Below are 22,764 nucleotides of genomic sequence, written 5' to 3'. Positions count from 1 at the left end.
GGTAAACTATCCCTTTATTTCATCTTATTGGTGACAATTGTGTATTCTTCTTTGAGTAGCAACAGAAAATTACAAAAATCCATCATTATTAATTTAAATAATATTTTTTGTTATTTACATTATTGCCTACTTTCTCTAAAAAGTGTTCCTGCATTTAAAAAAGGGTTTAAAACTATTACCTAGATTTTTTTTTGTAAATCATAATATTTGTTTTCTTCTTTATATAAACTGTGTATTGTTGTAATTATTATGATTATTAAATGCATTTGAGATTATGCTGAATAAGTTTTTAGTGAATTACTGAATTTCTTAACCACAAATGTAAATGAAATTGATTCTTGTCGGAGAACGGTTTTGTAAACCAGTAATGAAATTACTGTAGACAAAGACGGTCATTTATTGTAAAATAGTCAGTTGTACAAACACAATCTAAACAAAGATTTGTCATGGAGGCAAAATATTACTTTGCAATTTACAATCACTAGGGGGCACAAAAGTACCTTAATGTAACAACTAACAAACAATTCTTTCTTAATATATCTAGTTAATGTTTGTATTTGACTGGAAGTAATAACGAGTGGCATATGTACATGAAAACATTAAGGATTTGAATAAATATACATTTGTTATTGTTTCAGGTTTTAAAATCCCTTGAGATAAAATGTATTAAATGAGTTAGCCACAATCCTATTGTTTCCATAGTAAGGAGGTGCTCAGAAAAGTAAATTTTCAGTAAGGCTTAGGTTATCTGGTTGAGAAGAATCAGGTGCTGGAGCAAACATTGGAATTGCAATTGAGCTCTGTTCAGGCACATCATTATATGGCTTCTCGTCGTCTCCTAAAAATACACAATGGACAATCATTTGTTCTGATGTGAATCACCCAGAAATTATTGGAGATCATTCATGAACAAGACGTTTCAGCAAATACCTGTATCGATAACCAGGTTTTTTTGAGGCATATCTTCCTCCTCATCTGGCCCCAGATCCTCAATCAAAAACTCCTCTTGAGGTTTTTCACTTATTGCTTCTTCAGGCACCAGTTCTTGTTGTGGCTCAACTGGTTGCAAAGGCTCTATCTCTGCTATTGTGGGCAATTCAGGTTCTGTGACAGGAATTGTGATGGGAGAAGGATCCACTTCCTGAGCCAGACCAAGGTCTTCTGCAATAACTATTGGTTCTTTTCTTGGTCGACCTTTCCTTCCAGGAGTGCCAGTAGTGGTCCTCTTTTTGACTCTTTTAATGCTCTGTGCCCTGCGGTCAATGTTAGGAGACATTATTTGAATGACTACACCACATATATGCATGGTGCATCACAGTATCACAATGTGATATGAATTGAAAAGTAAATAATCATGGCTCAGTAGCCCTTCCAGTTCTTTTATTGGCCTCGTTTAACACTATCTTTACCCATAAACCCACTGGTTGGTTGCTTTTTCTTCTGCCTCTGCTTTTCGTTTCTTCAAAAGATCTCTGTCTCTGAGTCGCCGCCGAATTCCTCCTAGCAAACAAACAAATCACTCAGCCCTTTGCTGGTTTGCAGTTCCCTTTGTAGCATTAGCAAAGCTAGTTCAACAAATAATACACCAGTGGAAAAATGCATGTTTCACACAAAATGTAGATTTTTAATGTGTGTGTGTGTGTGTGTGTGTGTGTGTGTGTGTGTGTATTAGGCATGGGACAATAACTGTTTTAAGTTAAACCACGGTTTGGAAAAGTCAAGGATTTGAAACCGACAAAATTTTCTGCAATACTGCTCATGCAGTATCTCCAGTAGAGAAGATATCCAAAAATGCTGTTTTAAATAATAATAAAATCTGTGTTTTTGAAACTAACGAACACAGCAGAAGTCAATGATTGATTGGAATTATTTAGCCTGACATGTTTATTTTTACAAAATATTATAAACGTTTCTCAAAATAAAATATACTGTTTTCAAAAGGGAAAAAAAGTTGTTGTGTTTTTACCGAGACATTAAAAAAGAATATATTTTAGAGCAGTAATCACAATATAGTGATATTATTTTCTGAGGTTATCATACCATCAGAATCTTATATCGGCCCATGCCTAGTGTCAGGATCTATTTTAAATAACATTTCGAATATGTTATTATTGCAATTGACAAAAAAATAAACTACATGTACTACATACAAATGAAACTATAAGACTCTCTTACAAATTGTAAAACTACTCATAAAAGGTTTTATCCATTGTGGTTTCCTCAACTGTCAACTTTACACAAACTGTAATAAAATAATTTAATAAACTAAGGTTAAGCTGATCTTAAAAAGTGATTGATGTTTAATGCTAAGGTTTAAAAATCTTACCTTCATCTGAATCTTTTATTTCAGTTGGTGGGATCTCTTTCTCCAACGGGTCTTCCATTTTGTAGTCCTGTCACATGAATATAAGGAATTGAAATGACAGTGCTGAAAAAGAAAACTGCCCGCTTACATTCATGCCGCTAAGAGAATAATTATCTGGTTAAACATTACCGTGGTGCTGGGAGAGTTCTTGCAGTTGTGCTCTTATCTTATTTGCAAAGGTGGAGGACTTGGCACAATACTCACAGAAGAAAGTGAAAAAAGGAGGTCATGGTGCCGGCTGCCTGTACATTTATCTGACTGTTTGTATGTCGTCACGAGAGATGGCCGCTATTCTTGACTTGGTCAAGGGCCGTTAGCAAACATGTAACTAAATGATCGGCAGAAAATAAAATCACTAAAGGTTAGCATTGGGTCAAAATAATCAAGATTCTAATATTGAAATATTATAACAAATCATAAAGTTCTGTGTGTGACTGTGATAAAAAGTCATTTATATATCACAGGAGTTCAGTAGGGTTTTCCTGATTAGGTTTTTTAAAAGTGGACAGTTACTGTTGACCCTAAAATCAAAAGTCCAGAGTAAACAACAAGCGAGCCAAATGCCAATTCACAGGTTTTGATTTTACCATGGTCATAGATTTATTTATTTATATACTTTGTTCTTTGACAGTTCTGTGTGTAGACCCCCATATGTAAGTTGTCCACCATAATGGAACCAACCTGTGACCACTCAAAATACAAATTGATACTGTGTATCTGTAATAGACTTGAGCAGAGGATTTTGCTGAATTAAAACAAAACATGGTGGTAACTTACAACAAAAGTATATATATAAATTTTTTTTTGTTTTGTTTTTGTTTTCATACAAATAGATGCTGTGCAATGTTGAGACGTCTTAGAAAATATAACTCAATGTAGAAATCAAACTTTCAATCACATAATGTTTGAGTAAGAGCTATAATTGAATTTGACCTTTTCGCAATAGTATTTTTCTGAGTAGTAAAAAATAGTTTTGGAAGCAATGTTATTGCCATCTGTTATAAATAAAATTTGTTGCATACAGAAATACTGTCCCACAACATAATGGAATAGTAACATCTCCATGCACACTCCAGCATAATGAAACAGTCGGTCATCAAAGTACTCTTACTGTTTTTACAATATCGAAGAATTGACGATTAATATAAACTGTATTTCACTTTAGTGCAATAAGAAAGTACTGATTTCAGAAATAGCTGCTGGTTTTGGCTGTAAGTGAGAACACTTGATGTCTGGACACATCAAGAGCTCTAGAGTAGCTGAGTGTGCCATATATGTAAGCATATCTATGGCCAGAATATTTCAGGTAAAATTGATTAACATTAAAGTTTTCTATAGGATAATCATTTCAGGGAATGTTCTCTGAATGAACATTCTTCTAACATTGTCCTGTACACATCAATATTTATTTGTTGACAATTAAAAAATTCAACAACAATAAATCTGTTTTAAAAGCGAATTTCAAAAGGCTAACATTAAAGTTGTGTCTGCATTCTGAATTTCCATGTTATTTGAATACTCAAAAGTGTAGTAAAAGTCCTGCTCTTGCCATAACTATGTTATCGCAGTCCCTCACATTCTGGGCGTGTTCACAATCATGTCAAAACACATTGAGATTGGGACTGCTCTCCCGCCATGTAGATAGACAGTGCTACACTTAATGAAAGAAATATTCATCATTATTTGTAAATTAAATTGTTTATTTTATTCTAAATAACTCCATTACTTTCTATTGAATTTTATAAAAGTTATATGCTAGCTCTTATCTTCCAGTGCTGTAATGTGGTTATCTCATCATCCAAAATAACACTAACACCGAACAGCATTTTAATAGCAAGGCGCCTGCAGAACAGTTGAAACCTCTGTGTGGGATATCGCATTATTCTTTGAGAAGAAAAAGCCTCCAGTTCTTTGTAGAATGAAGTAAATGTTCAAAGATTGCTGTAGTCAGAAAAGTCATGGAAGGGGTTTGATTTTTGAAACTGGTTCTGTTTTGCTGTTTATTTTGAGTTTTTTTTTTTTTTTTATCCTGGAGCACTGGAGTAAAGAACAATGTTTGGAAACTGTACAAAACAGGCTCATTCTTTGGCCATTTTACAACTGTGTAGATTATTGGACTTAATAATAAAACAGTTGACACTACAATTACAAATCTCTTATCATGTTGCCATACAAGGCATGCTAAAACTGGGTTAGGGGTTCTCATAATTCTGTACATTTGTGGTATTTATGCTTTCAAATTTCTAAATGTCTCATTTCTGGATGTGATTTTATCAGTTTTTGTACAGTTTTTTTATTTTTTTGTACAGCTTGCTCATATGTTTCCCCTAAATATTACATAAATGTTCAGTTTTTAACAATGGAGTTGCTGTTGTTTTTTTTAAGCCATATTTTGCTTATGCTTGAAGTTGGTCCATTGTTATATTTTTTTTCTCACCATACTGAAGAATATGAAAGACCTGAATTATGAGACAATGTAGAGGCAAAAAAACAAGATGATGCCCTCTCCTGGCAACTTGTTGAAGATTCCAAGTTTCTTTGGAACAATAAAATCATGATATTCAGTTTGACTCAGTATATAACAGTAAATAAAGTACATAATTATATTTAAAATAATAAAATCATAAAACACAAAGATTACTTTAGAAGACTTTAAACTCTTTAAAAAACTAAGAGTTATACTTAGTGATATACCTTTGATTTCCAGAACACGATTTATTGTTAATGTGTGATTAAAGATTCTGAATTAAGTATTAAAATATGTATTTAAATGTGTATATGGCTGATGGAGGGAGAGTCTTCTTTTTAACAATAATTATTTCTTTAGTAAAACTTAACATTAATATTAAAATAAATTATTGGCTGACTGAAATTTAATGACAGTGTCACATTATAACGCATGATTTATTTTAATGATTGATTTATTTTAATGTGCACACTTTAACCACACAAAGAAGTTATTTCAACCCTCAGTCTTTCAAAAAAGTCAGAGTTCAGTGTATGACTTATTCAAGGTTTCTAAAAAAGGTAAAATGTACAGCACAACTTTTTTTTATTCTTAATACAATAAATGACATCAAATAAAACTGTAAGTAATCTTTACAACCAATAACAGTATGAAGTAATAATAGTGCAAAGAATCAAATTGAGACAATCTTTTCATGTCACACTGTAATGCAGCAGTGTTTGATCTTATACTCGACTGCAGTGGGGGCGCTTGGCCAGAGATGGCGCTATTGAGTATATATTAGTTTCAGCGCCGTTTCCCTCCATGGTTTCTGCTCTCCCAGAGTAACTTGGCGCTGGGCTCAGATCATTATACAGTCCCATATTCTCCCTCCATTAGGCATCTTTCTACCTTTTGGGCTGAACAGAAATTCCTCCAGAACCCAAGAGGGAAGAGTCCAACTTTTAAGGGGCGAAATGGACATGAAAAAGAGGATTCATTTGGAGCTGAGGAACAGGACACCATCTGATGTGAGTAATTTTGAGGCAAACCTTTAGTTTTGTGCTCAGCCATGCTAGCCTTGCTACTTTCTACTTCCACGGATTTGTGTGTAGTTTAATGGTAAGCACATGGGTGTAATGCCCCTGGTACAGAGTTAAATGAGAAAGTGCTGCGCGTACATCTACTGCATTAATGTTTATTCGTATCATTTTGTTATGAAAGGAACCAGGCTGAGTAAGGTACACTCAGCAACGTTACTTAGTTTGGAAAGCTGAATGAAGGCATTATTGCAGTATTCTAAGCCCCACACGCTGGATACGTTACGTGTATTCTTTTTAAACTTCATATCTGCTTATTTTAACCTCGGCGTGGTAGGATGTGGATGGGATGGTTTATTTCGCCGCGGTGGCCATGTTTGTTGCTAACATGAGGCGCCCTTTATTACAGGCACTTAAAAGCTAAAGCAATAAATCAGATATTCTGTGAAGATAACCATACGCTAACAAATTTTCGTAAATACGGTAACATTTCGGTCTTAATCGCTCTACGGCGTATGTATTCTTTCAACTAAAAATAAAAATATCAGGAAAGGCAATTAAAAAATAAAGTTAAATGTGTAGTCTGACTAACATGCAGTCGCGATATGAATTGTATTCTAAAGGGTAACATGGTTGTCGATTATATGAATTAACAAATTTTTTTTGAAAAGTTTAGTTTTTCTGACTGACTAGAGATGCTCTAAAGTAACCTTAAAACGTGCAACATGAACGCATGTATTACTCATTAAAAAGCTCGTGTTGGGTTTTATTCGTTAAATTGTTACTCGCTGTTGCGAGACGCCGATTCCCGCCATTACTTCCCACGCGCCACTACCGATCACGCTAACCATTATATTAGATAAATGATCGCTTTGATTGTTTTTAAACGTCTAAATGATCTACAGTATAAAATAACACTTGTAGAGACCAAAACAGCGACTGAGGAAAAAGAAGCTAACGTTACGTTACATGTGCTAACTTGATATGACAAACCGGTACAAATGTTTGGTCAGTTCTAAAATCCACCAAACATCGCGTAAAATATTGTCCTGATAGCCGGAAGCTTATAGTACGTTTTTCGAACGCAGCGTTTGATTTTTGTTTAATGTGTTGTTTTTTCAGCAACACAAGCTATCCAAGGAGGCGCCATGTTGTCATGAGAGAAAGAAACTCTCCATTTTTGTCTCACTAATTTCCGCTCTGTCTTCGTCTTTCGCTGTAGGAATACGCCATCGACATATCGCTTCCATCTTACACGAGCTCCTAAATGCCCTCCATTTGTTGTTTGTCAAACGAAATTAAACAAAACACGGCGGTGTCTTTCGGATATATGTCCATGTTGTCTGGCTGTCGGCGTGTAATCTGCTGTTTTCTCATTGGCGACTCGCTGCGACAGTCTGAGCCATAGGGCCATACAACAACAGCAGCAGCAGCAACCGCTTAACAAACAGCCTTCAGTGGTTTTCATTTTAGTTTCTTGACTACAATTTCATCGAACTAGCTTACGACCACTCACAGTGTCAAAATCCCCAACACACTTTAAGACTGTGTTTACAAAGACTGTTCTTTGTTTTGTCTGGTTAAGAAACTATCAGAAAAAAAACTGCATAGTTTGTCGCCTTTTTATGGCATGCTTATGGCCAACGTGTCCAACACCCCTTTTGCAAAAGTCACATAAATTTTTTTTTTTATTTGAATCATGATTGTTATGGTTATTACAGGTGAAACCTGTTAATATTGCAAACAGTATTTTATTATTATTTTTATTTCTTACCTTTTGTTTAATCTAGGTACGAGAACTTGTCCTCGACAACTGCAGATCAAATGAAGGGAAAATTGAAGGCCTCACAGCAGAATTTGTTAATCTTGAATTTCTAAGTTTGATAAATGTTGGTCTGCTCTCAGTATCCAACCTTCCTAAACTCGGAAAACTAAAAAAGGTAACTTAAAGTTTTCTTATTGTTTACCATCTTTCAAACATGTGCACAATGTTATATGTTTTGATATGGATGTATTGTTATTTTCAGTTGGAACTCAGCGACAACAGAATCTCTGGTGGCCTTGACGTTTTAGCTGAAAAACTCCCCAATCTCACACATCTAAACCTAAGCGGCAACAAACTGAAAGACATCAGCACATTGGAACCATTGGTTTGTAAACACTTCCTTTTCAAACTAGATTATGGTTTTACACGTTGAAATTTGGAGCTTAACTTGCATCACAGCTTATAAATTTTAGTTATTTATTATTATATAAATTATTTAGTTATATAGTTAGGTTAGTTAAGTTATGTACAATTTAATATAAAATGTGATGTGCACAATGTTCAGCATCCCTTTCATTCGATTGTTTATCAAGGGTCTACAAGTGTCTTTTTGCTACATTATTTTAAAGACTTTTTTATTGATAAATATTAAAATTAATTTTTTAAAAGTTTGAAATATTTCAAGAAACACTTAATAGATTGAAACAACTTGTGGTTTACTTCATTTTCTATGTACCAATTGAACCATTCTAAAAATGTCTATACACAGAGCTTTGATCTTTAAAAAAAAAATTAAGTCTTACAAAGACTATTTACTTTTATATATTTTCGTTGCTAATTTGATCTTTCTTTTTACTTGTGTAATTCTATATGAATGTTTCTTTAAAATTTTTACTAAATGTTGATTTTTTTTTTATTTTTATACTGTTAATTCGTGTCAGGTTTTACAGGGTTAAAATCATTTCACCTAAATTGGAAAATGCCCCTCATGTTCCAAACTGGCTGACTTTTTTTTGTTTAAATATACATTTGTTTAAAAAAAATAATTGGTAATTTTCACTTATTTTGTGTACAATTAGTTACACAGACAAAACTGACATTTCCTAAAATATCTTTTAAAAAATAAAGTAAATGTTGTAACTTTAATGTTTGCATGACTTTAATTTGTGCATGAACTTTGTACAAAACATGAGCTTCCCCCAACAAGAATTGATTAATCAACACAAAGTGGAGGTTGTACAGTTCTGTGATGAATCCTTTCTCTTTGGCAGAAAAAACTCGACCATCTGAAGAGTCTTGACCTTTTCAATTGTGAAGTCACAAACCTGAACGACTACCGGGAAAGTGTCTTCAAGCTCCTTCCACAGCTCACGTATCTGGACGGCTACGATCTGGATGACCGAGAGGCGTCAGACTCTGATGGAGAGGTCGATGGAGTGGACGACGATGATGACGAGGGTCAGTGTGAGGGATAGGTTCAGTTTACCAACAGTTTTTTAGGTTGCAGATGTTCATTAATATCACTTTAAACACAGAAGGAGAAGATGAGGACGAGGAGGAGGATTTTGATGAAGAGGAAGATGAGGATGATGATGAAGATGAGGTTGAAGGAGAGGAGGATGACGAGGACGGCAGTGGAGAGGATGAGGTACAAGTTCAATTTTGTGTTTTGTGTATTTGAAGGGTTAAAGTCGGATTTAATTCCAACGCCTTGTTGATGACAGGAGGAAGACTTCGGTCAGGATGGAGAAGTAGAAGATGACGAAGAGGACGATGACGACGACGATGATGAAGGTGAGTTATGTTTTTGATTTAATGACTTGAATTTGGTCCTTTTGGTTTGCTGGTAAGTAATATTTTGCTTTGCTCAGAAGAAGAGCAAGGAGCAAAGGGTGAGAAGAGAAAACGAGAAGCAGATGATGAAGATGACGAGGATGATGAGGAGGATGATTAAGAGCCAATGAACAACTCTGTTACCAACCCTTCCCTGTCCTTCTTTTCCCTCACCAACTCTGCTGTCCCATCAACTTTCCTGCCCTTCCACGACTCCCCCATTACCCAAGCAAAAGCTAAGCTCCCTGTGGGGGCAAGACTGTACCGGACGGGTGGAGCTGTTCATATGGAGCCTACGAGCTGAATGAAAGCCTTCTGGATCTCTGGCTCACTCAGCATTCCACAAGTCCACTGTCAATCCCCTGCCCATTTGTGTTTCCAAACCTCTGGGGACTTTGGGGACTGCTATTTAGTTTTGGGTCTGTGCTTTTAATATTTTGTTGAAAGTGTTTTTTTTTTTCCTCTTCTTTTTTCTTTTGTTGACTTTTTCCTACCCACTTAGTTTTTGTTCCAAATTTCCCAGATTGCTATAGCAACTGTGTGACAAGCGAGCCATCATTTTAGTGTGGCAGCCTGTGGCACAAATCAAGGTTGTAGCTACATTTTTACTTTCTGTAAGACAAAAACTTTGTAAATAAAATAACATTTTGTGCTTTGCTCGCTCTCCTATTTCTCTGTCATTTTTCTTAGTGTGTTTAAAGGCTGACAACGAGAGGTTCAGGACAATAATTTGCATACTTTAAAGTTGCAGGGCAGTAGGAAAGTAGTCAGTATTCATCAGATGCACAATCAAGCTGATTATTTTCATGCTGCTTTTTTTCTCAATTTAATTTCTGTACCAATCAAATACACCCTGGATTGTTGCTGCTGTTTAGAAATTTTCCAAACTTATGCAAATTTAGGTCTTTTTAAGTCTGTTACGGATGTCTCCAGGGCTAAGGCAACATAACATTCATATTTCCACCATGAGTTTAAATATTCAGTGTGTTAACTTGCCTTGAAGATTTTGAGAAGAGCACACCCATTGTGACAACTAGTAATGTTTTAAGAATGAGGAAAGATCAAAAAAGTGTGAATGCCTGTACATGTTTTTTTTTTTTTTTCTGATTTCATAAATATATGAAACGTGCATTGTAGCTTCAGGGCAAGATTATTTGTGAGTTTGGTCATTCATTTTCATATCCAAAAGCTAATGAAAAATGTAAACGTAATTTGAAATTTACAGATAAAATGACAGTGGGGTTTGAAATTATTATTTAATTTTGTTTGTTTTTAGCTTTTTATTTTTTTATTTTATTTTATGATTTTAGACTTTTGGTCATAAGAAAAATGCAAGGTGCAGTACAAATTGTGACTACACGTGATTGGAAGCAGTTATTTAACATTTTAATCATTATATTGATGCATCATAAGTAATTGTAGAGCTTTTTATACCACGTTAATACATGGATTAATGAACTTTTATTATTAAGCTTCATGCCTGGTATTATAACCATGGGACAGTCCATATCCTACAAATCCATAAAAAAAATCCTGAAAGGAATTTTCTAGATAGAATGCTAAAGTTAATAATGGGAAATTCCTAATTTATTAATTCTTATTTAAGGACTGTACAGTACAAAGTAGACTGAGGAGATTCTCAGGATAAAAAAATATATATATAGAAATATAAGAATTAGGACTAAAGTTCTGTTGAGGTGAGACCAAGTTTGGTTTGCATGTGAATCTTTCTGGCAGCTGTTTTATAGTGTTAAAATTTGAAATGTATATAATATATATATATATATATATATATATATATATATATATATATATATATATATATATATATATTATTATATAGCATCCCTGCAGAAAAAAAAAAAACATTCGACAGATCAGAATACAGTCCTGCTGCTGTTCTGGACGTTTTCCACATTCTTGTCCCATGTCCTGTTGGTTTTCCTGATAACACTGGTATTTGCAATGGCCTATTCCATTTGAAATAATGTACACAGTGTTTGGTTTTTGTAGGATTTTTCTAATGAAAATAACATCACAATTTATTATTAATCAGTTATGGAACTACTACAAGAATCTTAACACAAAGCTACACTATAGTCTTGTAAACTGGAAGAACTATAATTCTGTAGAATTATGTCGAAATACATCTAAACTAATCTTTGAAAAAGATTTTAAAATGGAAGTTTTATTTTGAATTAAATGGAAGTGCAATGAATTACATTTAATTTAATGCAGTCCTGTTCTAAATGACTTGATGTACATTTGGTCAACAAATTAACAATTAAATAAATATTTTTACACAAACTATCATATATTTATAAATGCAAACTCAATTATAAATAATGAACTAATTTTGTTCATAGCTATGCAGTATATTTTTTATAAATGAGCACGAAAGCTTACATTATTTATTAATAAATATTGTTTATTACTTATTGTTTCAGAATTTTTATTGTAACAATTTGTTACGAAGAAAGAAATAAAAAATGGGGATGTAATGTGGCTGCAAATAACAAAAAATAAATAATAATGACATATCTTTTGTTATACCTAAACTGTTAACGTATCCTGCGAGATACAACCCATGAAATCCTTAAATCCTAAATCACATATTTAAATATATATTTTGATATGTTTTACATCGGTCCAGATAACATCTAAAATGTAAATAATATATAAATGTATATAATATGTTTATTTTTTAGTAAGCGTTAAGAATTTGATGCAAGGATTAAGCATCATTTAAAGAATACTGGTAATCTGATATTGTTGCCAATAAATAAATGTTTTTTTTCTGGGTTTTTGTTTTTTCAGGTAGCTAAATGGTCTTTAAAATACTAGAAAGAAATGAATTGTTTGGTCTACTGGTTCTGCAGCTGTCCTGTTATCAGCACTGCTTTATCACACAGCATTTTGGGGGGGGGGGGGGGGGGGGGTAATTAAATTTTTTTTTTCAAAATGCAACTTCATATATAAACAATGCAACAAAATGCATCTCTATATGAAAACATATAACTAGGCTACAATTAGTCATTGCACTATCCAACTATGTGTGTTTTAAAATTTTCTAATTAAATGAATCTAAAGTAGTTTGCAATAGGGCTTTTGAATTTCCAAAATAGTAGGCTAAGTTGAGTGTATCGTGTGTATATCTAAACTCACTTTCTAATACATTACCTTAGCTGTTATATTTAGCTAAAAAAAAAATTAAAGTATAACAATAAATAGGACATTTAATAATGTGAAAGCGTTGACTTCAAATGTATTCTTTGGCCATATATCTTTCATCCCAACTAACGGACGCTTCAGAAACAGGTGCGTAAAACTGGCTTGGCAGACTGCATAAAGTCTGAAGACGCCCCATATAGGAGCAAAGAGTTTTTATGGAAATAGAAGAAACCGCACGAATACAGCATGATTTCCTGGTTTATATTATTTTGACCAAAAGAAGGCGCTGTTTCCAAATTAATGATTGAGTTGTCAAATGCCAAAGCTTTGCAAAAATTCAGCCTCAGGCCTTCATCATGTCGTCAAGAGTCATTAAAACAAAAAACAGAACCTACTGGCACGAAATCCAAGAAGAGTTGCTGGCATGTTGTGAAGAGTCAAACTTAGTGATAAAAAGGATGAGATGGTTAATTAGGAAGAAAATCATGTTTTCTAAATTTGACCAGTAGCCTAATACTTGGCATGATAAAAGAAAACTGTGAAAACCATATCACAAAACTTATCAAAATCTTATTAAAAGTTTTAAAAAGTGAATATGATAAAATGTTTTGAGCCCCAGGACGTAGCACTTAAAGCATAATTAATCTCAAAAAAATGTTGACTCTTCTTTTTCGTTTCAAACCTGTCCGGGTCTCTTTTTTCGAATAAACACTAAAACAATATTTAAATATTAAAGAAAGCTGAAAACTGGTAACCATTAACATAGGAAAAACAAGCTATTCAGTGGCTACAGAGTCAGCTTTGGATTCTGAACCAGTTGAGGGTGAGTAAATAATATCTCTATTAAATAATCAATCAATCAATCAATCAATCAATCAATCAGTCTGTCTGTCTGTTGAGGTTACAAGCCACTTTAAAATGCAAATGGCTGACTGTAAATAAGGAAAACAAAGTACTTATTTCGTTCAACTTAACGATTCTTTGTCTGCTGGACTAACTTACTAATACTGATATTAAAGTTTTTCTCAGTGGCTTTGGTGCATTTCTCACAACACTTTTTACATTTGCAACAGTTAATGCATTTCTCGAAACAATAAGTACAAACTGCAAAACCTAGCTGATACCCTGTAAAAGCGTGTCACTTGATCAAAATGGATAGCTCATTCCTAAAAAGCAAGTATTGATGACAATGAAAGTGTCAGTGTCATCAAGATAAAAAATCCTGACACCATTTTTTATTTTTTACAATATTAATTCATTATGAAAGTTTACTAGTGTTAATTAAAATTTTTCCAATGCAAAAAAAGTTAGATTTTCTGACACTTCCTGAAAATGCTCAAGACAGCACTATTTACTATTTGCACAACCATTTGAAAACTACAGTAAAGTTAGACATCACTGCATAGTGATCCTAGTGGCAGTTTCTCATTCTTTTCAACAAATTGCAAATGCTTTTGGACATGCATCAATTGCTTTCATACAACTCTCTGCTATTTATAACATTATCATTTGCTTATGTCATGCCAGTCAAAATTAACTAAACTTGTAATTGCTGAATAGTCATTCCATTAAAACTAATAGTCCTCATTTCATTACTTGAGTCATTACATACAAAAATGTTAAACTATTTGTCAAAATCTGTCAAGCTAATTTTTTAAACAAATTTAAATCTTTATTTTCCTGAAAATGTCTTTAAAATTGAACAATTTGATGAATGATTTACAGACCTGTGTATGTTGTAGGCTCAGTTCCAATATGTACTGCAGTATTGTTTACAGTTGTGCGCAGCTCTACCTAAAGGAAGTTTCTGTTTATTGTAAATAAGGGTGTGTTTATTCTTTTGCACAATGCTGGGAATAAATTAGAATTGCAAAGAGCAAATGCAGTAAAAATGTGAAACATACATATTCAGTGTCTTGTACTCAGATACCTCACTATATGCAGTGATGTCTAACTTTACTGTATTTTTCAAATGGCTGTGTAAATAGTATACAGTGCTGTCTTGAGCATTTTCAGGAAGTGAAATCAGACTTTTTTTGCATTGAATAAATGTAGAGTAAACTGACATAATGAAAACATGACAAAGCCATTTGACTATCTTGTTTATAAACAATGGTGTCTGGACTTTTCATTTTGATGATACTGACACTTTAATTGACATGAATACTTGCTTTTAAGGAATGAACTATCCATTTTGAGCATGTGATGCGCTTTTGCAGGTTATCAGCTAGGTTTTGCAGTTTTTACTAATTGTTTTGAGAAATGCATTAAATGTTGTGCAAGTTTTGACAACTATTCATTCATTCATTTTTTTGTCGGCTTAGTCCCTTTATTAATCCGGGGTCGCCACACACACACACACACACACGCACGCACGCACGCACGCACGCACGCACGCACGCACGTACCACCTGTACCACATGTCTTTGGACTGTGGGGGAAACCGGAGCACCCGGAGGAAACCCACGTGAACACAGAACATGCGACCTTCTTGCTGTGAGGTGAACGTGCTACCCACTGCGCCACTGACAACTAGTTAAACATTTTTGTATGTAATGACTCAAGTAATGAAATGAGGACTATTAGTTTTATATGGGATGACTATTCAGCAATTACAAGTTTAGTTCATTTTGACTGACATGACATAAGCAAGTAAAGGTGTTATACAAGAGCAGAGAGTTGTATGAAAGCAGTTGATGCATGTTTAAAAGCATTTGCAATTTGTTGTAAAGAATGAGAAACCACTATTATGATATGCACAAATGACTAATTGTTTTGAGAAATGCATTAACTGTTGTGCAAATGTAAATAGTGTTGTGAGAAATGCACCAAAGCGATTGAGAAAAACTGTAATTTTTCAAGCTTTCGCAAGTCAAAACGATGAGTTTATTTACTTAACAAAAGCAAGGCAATCAGTTTCTTGTAGTCAATCTATTACATTTGACACTGTAAACGAGTAATGCTGCTAACAGAATCTTTAACTGAACTGTATTTAACATCAGATAAGATTAATAAATGTTGTGGAAGTAAATGCTTGAACAAACTAAAGAAAATATATACTGAAGAATTTGCATTTCATATTAATATAATAAAAGCTTTAATGTAGGTGCTACTGTACTAAAAATCTGATTGCCAAATAGACTTTTTTATTTTAGGAATCATAAAGAAGAGACTGAAATCAAGAGTGTTTGAACAACATTTAGTAAATAAGCAAATATTTGAGCAACAACACTTAAAATAGCATATTAAACATCTTACTCTATATTCTGATGTGTGCACGTACAGGTCCTCATGTAAACAAAACATTATTAAAATCATTTCTAAAAAATTATGGCTTTTCTAAATTTGTGAACCAAGAGCTCCAATTAGGAGAAGGTTTTAAACTGGCCAAACTTAAATGTTTTGAAACCATTGTAATACGGTAGTAGATTCATGCATTTTGATGAGTTTGGCAGTTCACAGTTTGGTTACATGACTTGACATTGTGGGATCCCAGCCATAGTGCCTCACCAGTGCATGCTAGGATTTCGTAAACTCTTTTAACCACATTTGAACACCGAACAAAAAAATCTTTAACTTGAGGCTTAGTTACAATTTATATTTCCAGATAGGTCTGAGGTGCATTATTGTTATCAAAATCTTTTGATTCACAGAATTTAAATAGAAAATGAATTGAAAAGAACATTCTCGTGTTACAATCATATTCAAGAATAAACTCAAATAACCTCATTTCTAAAACATAAACATACCATTTAGGCCATTTTTTAAAACAAACAAACAAAAATACATTAAAAAGTAAGATCACAACTGAAAATAAAAATGTTTGCATAGTGCTTAAGTTTAAAAAAAAACTTCCACAGAGGTTGTACAGTATTTATGTGCACAAAATGTGCATACAAGGAATGACTTTCCATGAAGAGATGTTAGAAATGGGAATGTAGCCCACATGTTTCCCTAAGGTGCGGTCACATTTTCCAAATTTGCGCAAAATTTCACAGGCTAGAAGGTCCATTGTCAATATTGTAGTCAAGCAGCTTTTCTGTTGGGCAGCTTGAAACAAAACAACAAGTGTAATCTGCAATGTAAACTTCTTCACTCCCAATCGCATGGATCCTTGTTAACAACTTTGCCAAGCATCAGTGACCGCATCTTTACAGCAAAATTCACAAGGCAGAAAGTTCTTGAGTCAATGTTAGTGAAGCAGACAAGGCGTTTACAGTGTGGTGCTGTACTACAGTATCTCTCAAAGAGGAGCTTGTGAGTTCCTCACATTTTTGATCTCCAGTTCTAGCTGTTTTATCCGGACATCCTTCTGATTCAGCAACTCCCTCATTTTTCGGATCTCCTCCTGCTGCTTATAAAACATCTGCCGTAGCTGTATGTAGAAAAATACTCACATTACAGTAACATATGAAACACGTCTGAATCAAGCAACACCTTAGGGCACATTTGCACCTTATAAAGAAATGTGTTTGTGTGGACAACAGTTAATACGCTTTTATTAAGGAGCTTGACTACTTTCAAGCACTTCCAGAAGTAAGGGAAACTCATTTGTATTGTTATGGTAGAGTAAACTCTTGAATCTCTTGAAAAACCTCCTCTTTGCTACTGAATTACTGTGGTTACAAATATCCCCTCTCATCCAAAAAACCTTGAAGTAATACTAGGGGTTATTACAAGATCTTTTATGAAATATTTCCCAAGCAACGTTTAGCAGAGCAAAGAAATGTTTACATAGTTTCTAATATATTTTTCTTCTGGAGAAAGTCTTATTTCTTTCAGTTTGGCTGGTATCAATTAATTTCAGGTTCAATATTATTATTTATACACTTATTATTAGAATCTGCTAAGTTAACCTAATTAGCATAGTTAAGCCTTAAAATGCACTTTAAGCTGAAATAAATAAAATAACTAGTGAAATAGTATTTATCAAGGCAAACACAAAATCAGAAAAGAACTATTAAAAGTATTATGTTTAAAAATGTGTTGAAAAAAATCTCTTTGTTAATCAGAAGTAAGAAATGGAAAAGACATGAAAACATCACAGGAGAATTAATCATTTTGTTTTCAACTCTATATAAACATTTTGGCCTCTTTATAAAAATAATTGCAAAACAGCATTGTGCTACAAGAAGTGAGGCTGTGCATTTGAATCTATGCTGTGCAGAAATACTGATGCTTAAAAATAAAGTACAGTTAGCCTAGTTTACAGTTTTAATTTTTCTTCTTTTTTAAATATTTCCCAAATGATGTTTAACAGAGCAAGGAAATTTTCATAGCATGTCTGATAATATTTCTTCTTCTGGAAAAAGTCTCATTTATTTTATTTCAGCTAAGATAAAAGCAGTTATTAATTTTTTAAACACCATTTTAAGGACAAAATCATCAGCCCCTTTAAGCAACATTTCTTTTCGATAGTCTACAGAACAAACCATCTGTATATAACATCTGTGTGTGTGTGTGTGTGTGTGTGTGTGTGTGTGTGTGTGTGTGTGTGTGTATATATATATATATATATATATATATATATATATATATATATATATATATATATATATATATATATATATATAACTGTATATATGAAGAGTTCAGATGCAAAAGCTGCTAAACGCCACTTTCTCCAAAAATGAGGTAACGACATAGAGTGAATGCTTTAGGCATGTAGTACATGTTCAATGAATATTTTTGCTTCAAATCATCTAAATTGCAGCGTCAGCACATTCAGAACAGTAACAGTTTGTTGGCAAAAGCCTCTAAACGCCACTTGTCTTTGATAGCAAAAGCTGCTGTATCCAACCAATCAAAAGGTACGAATTGAATTATATGTTTTCAATGTAGCAGTACGCTGATACGCCGGCTTTTATGAGAAGACTGTTTTATTCCGTTTTCGATTTAGATTTTAAAAGATGGAATTTAATGAACTGCATAAACCTGTCCGACAAATGAAAACCTCCCTTACTTCAAAACTCATTATAAGTGCATTAAAAGAAAAAGAAAACACAATGTACAGTCGGGAGTGGATCCTTGTTTTTTTTGCGCAATGAGGCTACTTTTAATAAGTCCGATTTAAATGGTTAAATGGCAACTCCATTTAATTAAAGTGAGCACACTATACCTACACATAGTTCTGTCCAAACATCTTACAAAGATGATTTTGCATCATAGGTGCCCTTTAATGTGGATGATGGGTCAGTGTAAAGCTATTTTATATTTAGCAAAAGCTTACCTCATTCTCCGTTTTTGGTGGTGAGCAGTGTGGGGAATCTAGCTGTCCATTGCTGACATGGCTTGCAGAACTGCCGTTTTCTTCAGTGGATGGGAGTAATAATGTAGGGTGGGATTCTTTGCGTCCGTTTCCATCTTTGGTCTCTAGTCGCTGAATGAGCTGTGACAACCCAGGCTGACTGCGAGAATTGTGCATCTCTGTTGATTCCATTGGGCTTTTCTTCAAACCCAACTCCACATATGTGTCCACTTTACTTCCAGGCCTCAGTGACATCATCACAGGACCTAAAACAGGAGCAAAACTGAGTAACGAAGATAAATATCTCAGATTTAAGTTTTTAAACGCCCAAAAAACATGGGCGCTGCTAGGGGTGGGAAGTTAAGATGATTCTAAGGGCTCACACCATTTTAGGACCCCCAGAGTTACTATAAGGAAGCCCAATCAACCGTGGGATTCCACCCCCTGCCACTCTTCACTTTTGTCTGTGAACGCCAATCCCCCCACTCCCCACTGCTCTTCACTTTCATCCGTGACAAAAATGTAGTAGGTACTACATTTGAATTGAGTAGACGACGTTAGAAAAGCACATTCTATATAGTATGAATGTGAGTAGTATGAAAGGAGTTCAGATGTACCACATCTGCCATTAGTCATTATTATGCGACTTGTGTGACCTGCGTCAGTTGCATCACTTCACTCCCATTCATGAATTCTCTTAAGTGGCATCAAGGGATAGCGTAGCTTTCATTGAATGCGCACTTCAGAATTTCTCTGGAAGCAGTAGGCCATCTGAGTCCTACTCTTTTTCGAATACTATTAATTTGGACATAGCACTCGGCTCGCATAATGTTATTAAAGTACTATATAGTATGGAAGTATGTGATTTCAGATGCATTTGGGTTTAACGTATGTTATTTGAAACATAGCTAGGTTCTTTACAGTCAGTATAAAATCTGTCCATTACAATAAAGTGTTAGCAGTTGTTAAGCAGACAGTGTAAGCAGCAACGTTACTTACAGTGATTGAAATTCTGTTATGATAACACTTGGGGGGATTAAGTAAGGTAATATATACGCATGTATGGCAATGTTGATGTGTTTGAGCTTGGTGGCACAGATCTGCCATGCCACTGCTGCTTTGATTATTGGTACATAGCAAGCATGGAGACTCACAACTAAGCATTTGCTGTCTAACAATAAAACCTACTGCTGCAGCAAATAGAACACAAGTGTAACCTCTGTGGCAGATCTATGCACAAGTGGAGCTGGGGTGGAGGAGGAATTTAAAAAATGCACCTCAGATTGCTAATTCAAAAAAAATTCTCCCCAAAAAAACTAATATAGTTAAGGCTTTTGCAAAGTGATTGTAATGCAGTCTTTGGTGGGACAATAAAGTTGACATGGATATCTCTTCCAGCAGCCATTATTAGTCTCACACCATTTTTTCCTTTTCTAAAAGTCATGATAACACTATGGTGGAGTTTTACTTTTGTTATTTGATCTAATTAGAATGCAAAAAACATTGTTTATTGTACTCTCCCATTCACTGCTTTATAATTTTACCCAACAATGATGACTTCTGCTGTTAGAATACCAGAAATTTGAGGGAAAATAGACTTACATGACAGAATGTTTTATTATTTAAAGTGGAATATCAAAAAAAAAGTATTATCAACTTTCTTACTGCATTCAACCAGAAATTAGACCACATTATTCTCCGGGCAGCAGTTAACATGAGCATGAGATTGAGAAAGAAAAAAGTTCATATTGGTTGAAAGGTGCTCCAACCTTTGTCTAGACCACTGATCCACTCATTTGCTGTCATGGCGGGCTTGTTTCCAGCTGTCATGGGGTAAATGTCCTCTTGATAGGACTCTGACTGTAGAGCAGAGCACATAAAAACGTTTCATTATTCACATGAAAGACTGCATGGTAAACACAGATTATCCTAATTCTTTTCATCATATGTATCTTCATGCACATGAAAAGAATCATACCCTTCGTGGAACGATCATGGAGAGAGGTTCTATGAGACTTTTGATTGTCACTAGCTTGTAGAATCTGAAGATTTCACAGGAACACACATCAAGTCCTCTCTTTGGCATGACACCTGGAAGACATTCAAAGACATGTTCTGACTAGAAAATGATCCCTTTTGTGAAAAGCCAGTACGCTGGCTGTAGCTTTAGAAGATAATATTTTGTTATCTAATATTGATCTCTGTACAGTGCTGAGTGTAATTAGTTACAAATTAACTAGTTTCAGTAATTAAATTACTTTTACACACACATTTCTAATTCATTAACTGAAGCAGAGTAATGCATATTTTGAGGATTAGATATATTTTTCAACTAAAGAAGAACATTAATCATTTATAAAGACAATTTCATATGAATAAGAAAAAAATATTGAGAAATTACTTCATGACAATATAAGGTAAGATTTCAAAGAAGCAGAGTAATTGTATATCAATTTATTCAATATGTTATTCAGATATTTTGCAGAACAAGTAAGGTCCTTTTGTCTGATGATAGTGTATATGCAAAAAGACTTTTAATTTTCAGTAACTATTTAAGAGCTTCCGGTAAACAGTTACAAAATTGCAGGGTTTAAGATCTGTTTTCTTTACGAATCAATCATCTTCATTCCCTGATTGAAATACGATATAAAGTGCATTTCAGAATGTAAAAGAAGCACTGCATCAAATTCCATTGTTCCACGCCCTGTCTTTAAAATACAACCATTTATTTCAGCCCAGTATTTTCAATGGAGTTTCTGTGCTCGCTTGCTGCTCCTGATGGCGCTTGTGTTTATCTGGCTTTTCATCTTGTTTTAGGCTTGAACAACACATTGAATGCTTAAGTCTATTTAACTGATTATATTTAAAGTACATTACAATAATGATGATGTAAAACAAATGAAATTGAAAACAGCAAAATTAACCTTTAACTGGAAGTTTATTGGTAGGGGAAAAAAACATTTTTATATGAACTTATTTATAAACTTGCATATACCCCATTGCACATATAAATGAAAGAAATTAATGAAAACTTGAGAAATGTATGTCAAGTATTGGTGGGCCGTTATCTGCGTTAACATGCTGCGTTAACATGCTGCGTTATCTGGGTTAACGAGAGACTCTTTTTCGGGTGATAAAAAAACATTGCTGTAAATCTATTCTCAAAGTTAGGTTGGGAGCTGGATCTATTCTACCCAAACTATGATGACTTTCACCTTGATATTTTAGCATGGATGTATACCTGGTCAAACTCCACAGTAGGTGAAGAGAACCTGTGTGTATTTCTAATGTGAAATTACCACATCAAACGTGATGTGCTAATATGTATGCAATTCACTAGAGTGAGTCTGATTAATGTTAGCCACACATCTAACTATCAGGCACCTGTAGAGTTTATGCGTTCGAGTAAAAAAAAATACAAATAAAATGGACCAGATGCACAATTTTAAAATGAATGACTGTGAATAAAAGTCAAACCGGTGAGCCTTCGGACAAAAAAGTGCCCTTCTGGGTCTTTCACTTTCTTCAAAGACACTACTGACTGCACTTACATGGGCATCTGTAATCTAGTTATTTGCCTTAATAAACAATAATATAATTAATGTGTTTACGTGAAGTGCTTTCATGTAAGAATTTCCTTTCATTTTGGGTGACTTTAACTGCAGATCGGCAGTTTTACTTTAATTCACGAACATTTCATTCATGCCCCTATGACAAACTGGGGTATTAGATGCAAATAAGGATTAAGGACTGGTGAGAGTGTTATGGAATTTATTAACGCACACCAAATGAAAAGAAAAAAACCTTCACATTTCGCAATGTGTGTGTGTGTGTGTGTGTGTGTGTGTGTGTGTGTGTGTGTGTGTGTGTGTGGACCTTAACTGACAGCCGCATGTG

The 22,764-nt window shown here is 34.1% G+C and overlaps 3 protein-coding genes across 10 annotated transcripts in view; 1 reads left to right on the top strand and 2 right to left on the bottom strand.

Moving 5' to 3' along the window:
- Window positions 1-379: 379 nt before the first annotated feature.
- On the bottom strand, window positions 380-7,219 carry hemgn (hemogen). 4 transcript variants are annotated; one of them, XM_073951357.1, is made up of 6 exons: window positions 5,864-7,219; window positions 2,495-2,693; window positions 2,327-2,393; window positions 1,410-1,500; window positions 931-1,253; window positions 380-838 (listed from the first exon to the last, which is right to left on the bottom strand). In XM_073951357.1, the coding sequence occupies exons 3-6, from the start codon at window positions 2,382-2,384 to the stop codon at window positions 714-716; spliced, it is 597 nt and encodes a 198-aa protein (XP_073807458.1). In that variant the 5' UTR covers window positions 2,385-2,393; window positions 2,495-2,693; window positions 5,864-7,219; the 3' UTR covers window positions 380-713. The 4 variants fall into 4 exon arrangements, with proteins under 4 accessions (XP_073807458.1, XP_073807464.1, XP_705649.2 ...); XM_073951363.1 differs by having other exon boundaries at window positions 1,422-1,500; XM_700557.9 differs by having other exon boundaries at window positions 2,495-7,219.
- Window positions 5,622-10,118, top strand: anp32b (acidic (leucine-rich) nuclear phosphoprotein 32 family, member B). 2 transcript variants are annotated; one of them, NM_212603.2, is given in 7 exon segments: window positions 5,622-5,842; window positions 7,642-7,791; window positions 7,879-8,001; window positions 8,888-9,074; window positions 9,152-9,264; window positions 9,341-9,410; window positions 9,488-10,118. In NM_212603.2, coding segments are annotated over 7 exon segments (780 nt in total). In that variant the 5' UTR covers window positions 5,622-5,788; the 3' UTR covers window positions 9,571-10,118.
- Window positions 10,119-12,263: 2,145 nt separating this feature from the next.
- coro2aa (coronin 2Aa) overlaps window positions 12,264-22,764 on the bottom strand; it is a 52,539-nt gene continuing 42,038 nt past the window's right edge. For 2 of the 4 annotated variants that reach the window (XM_005159876.6, XM_005159877.6), the window contains exons 9-12: window positions 20,846-20,958; window positions 20,637-20,727; window positions 18,850-19,133; window positions 15,806-16,995 (exon numbers count right to left, since the gene is read on the bottom strand). In XM_005159876.6, coding sequence (XP_005159933.1) covers window positions 16,864-16,995; window positions 18,850-19,133; window positions 20,637-20,727; window positions 20,846-20,958 — 620 coding nt within the window. In that variant the 3' untranslated portion in view covers window positions 15,806-16,863. 4 annotated transcript variants of the gene reach the window in all.

This window comes from Danio rerio, chromosome 1, assembly GCF_049306965.1.
Source record: "Danio rerio strain Tuebingen ecotype United States chromosome 1, GRCz12tu, whole genome shotgun sequence".
NCBI classification, from domain to species: domain Eukaryota; kingdom Metazoa; phylum Chordata; class Actinopteri; order Cypriniformes; family Danionidae; genus Danio; species Danio rerio.
The sequence above is the reverse complement of the archived record's forward strand: the minus strand, read 5'-3'. Positions and strand labels throughout refer to the sequence as shown.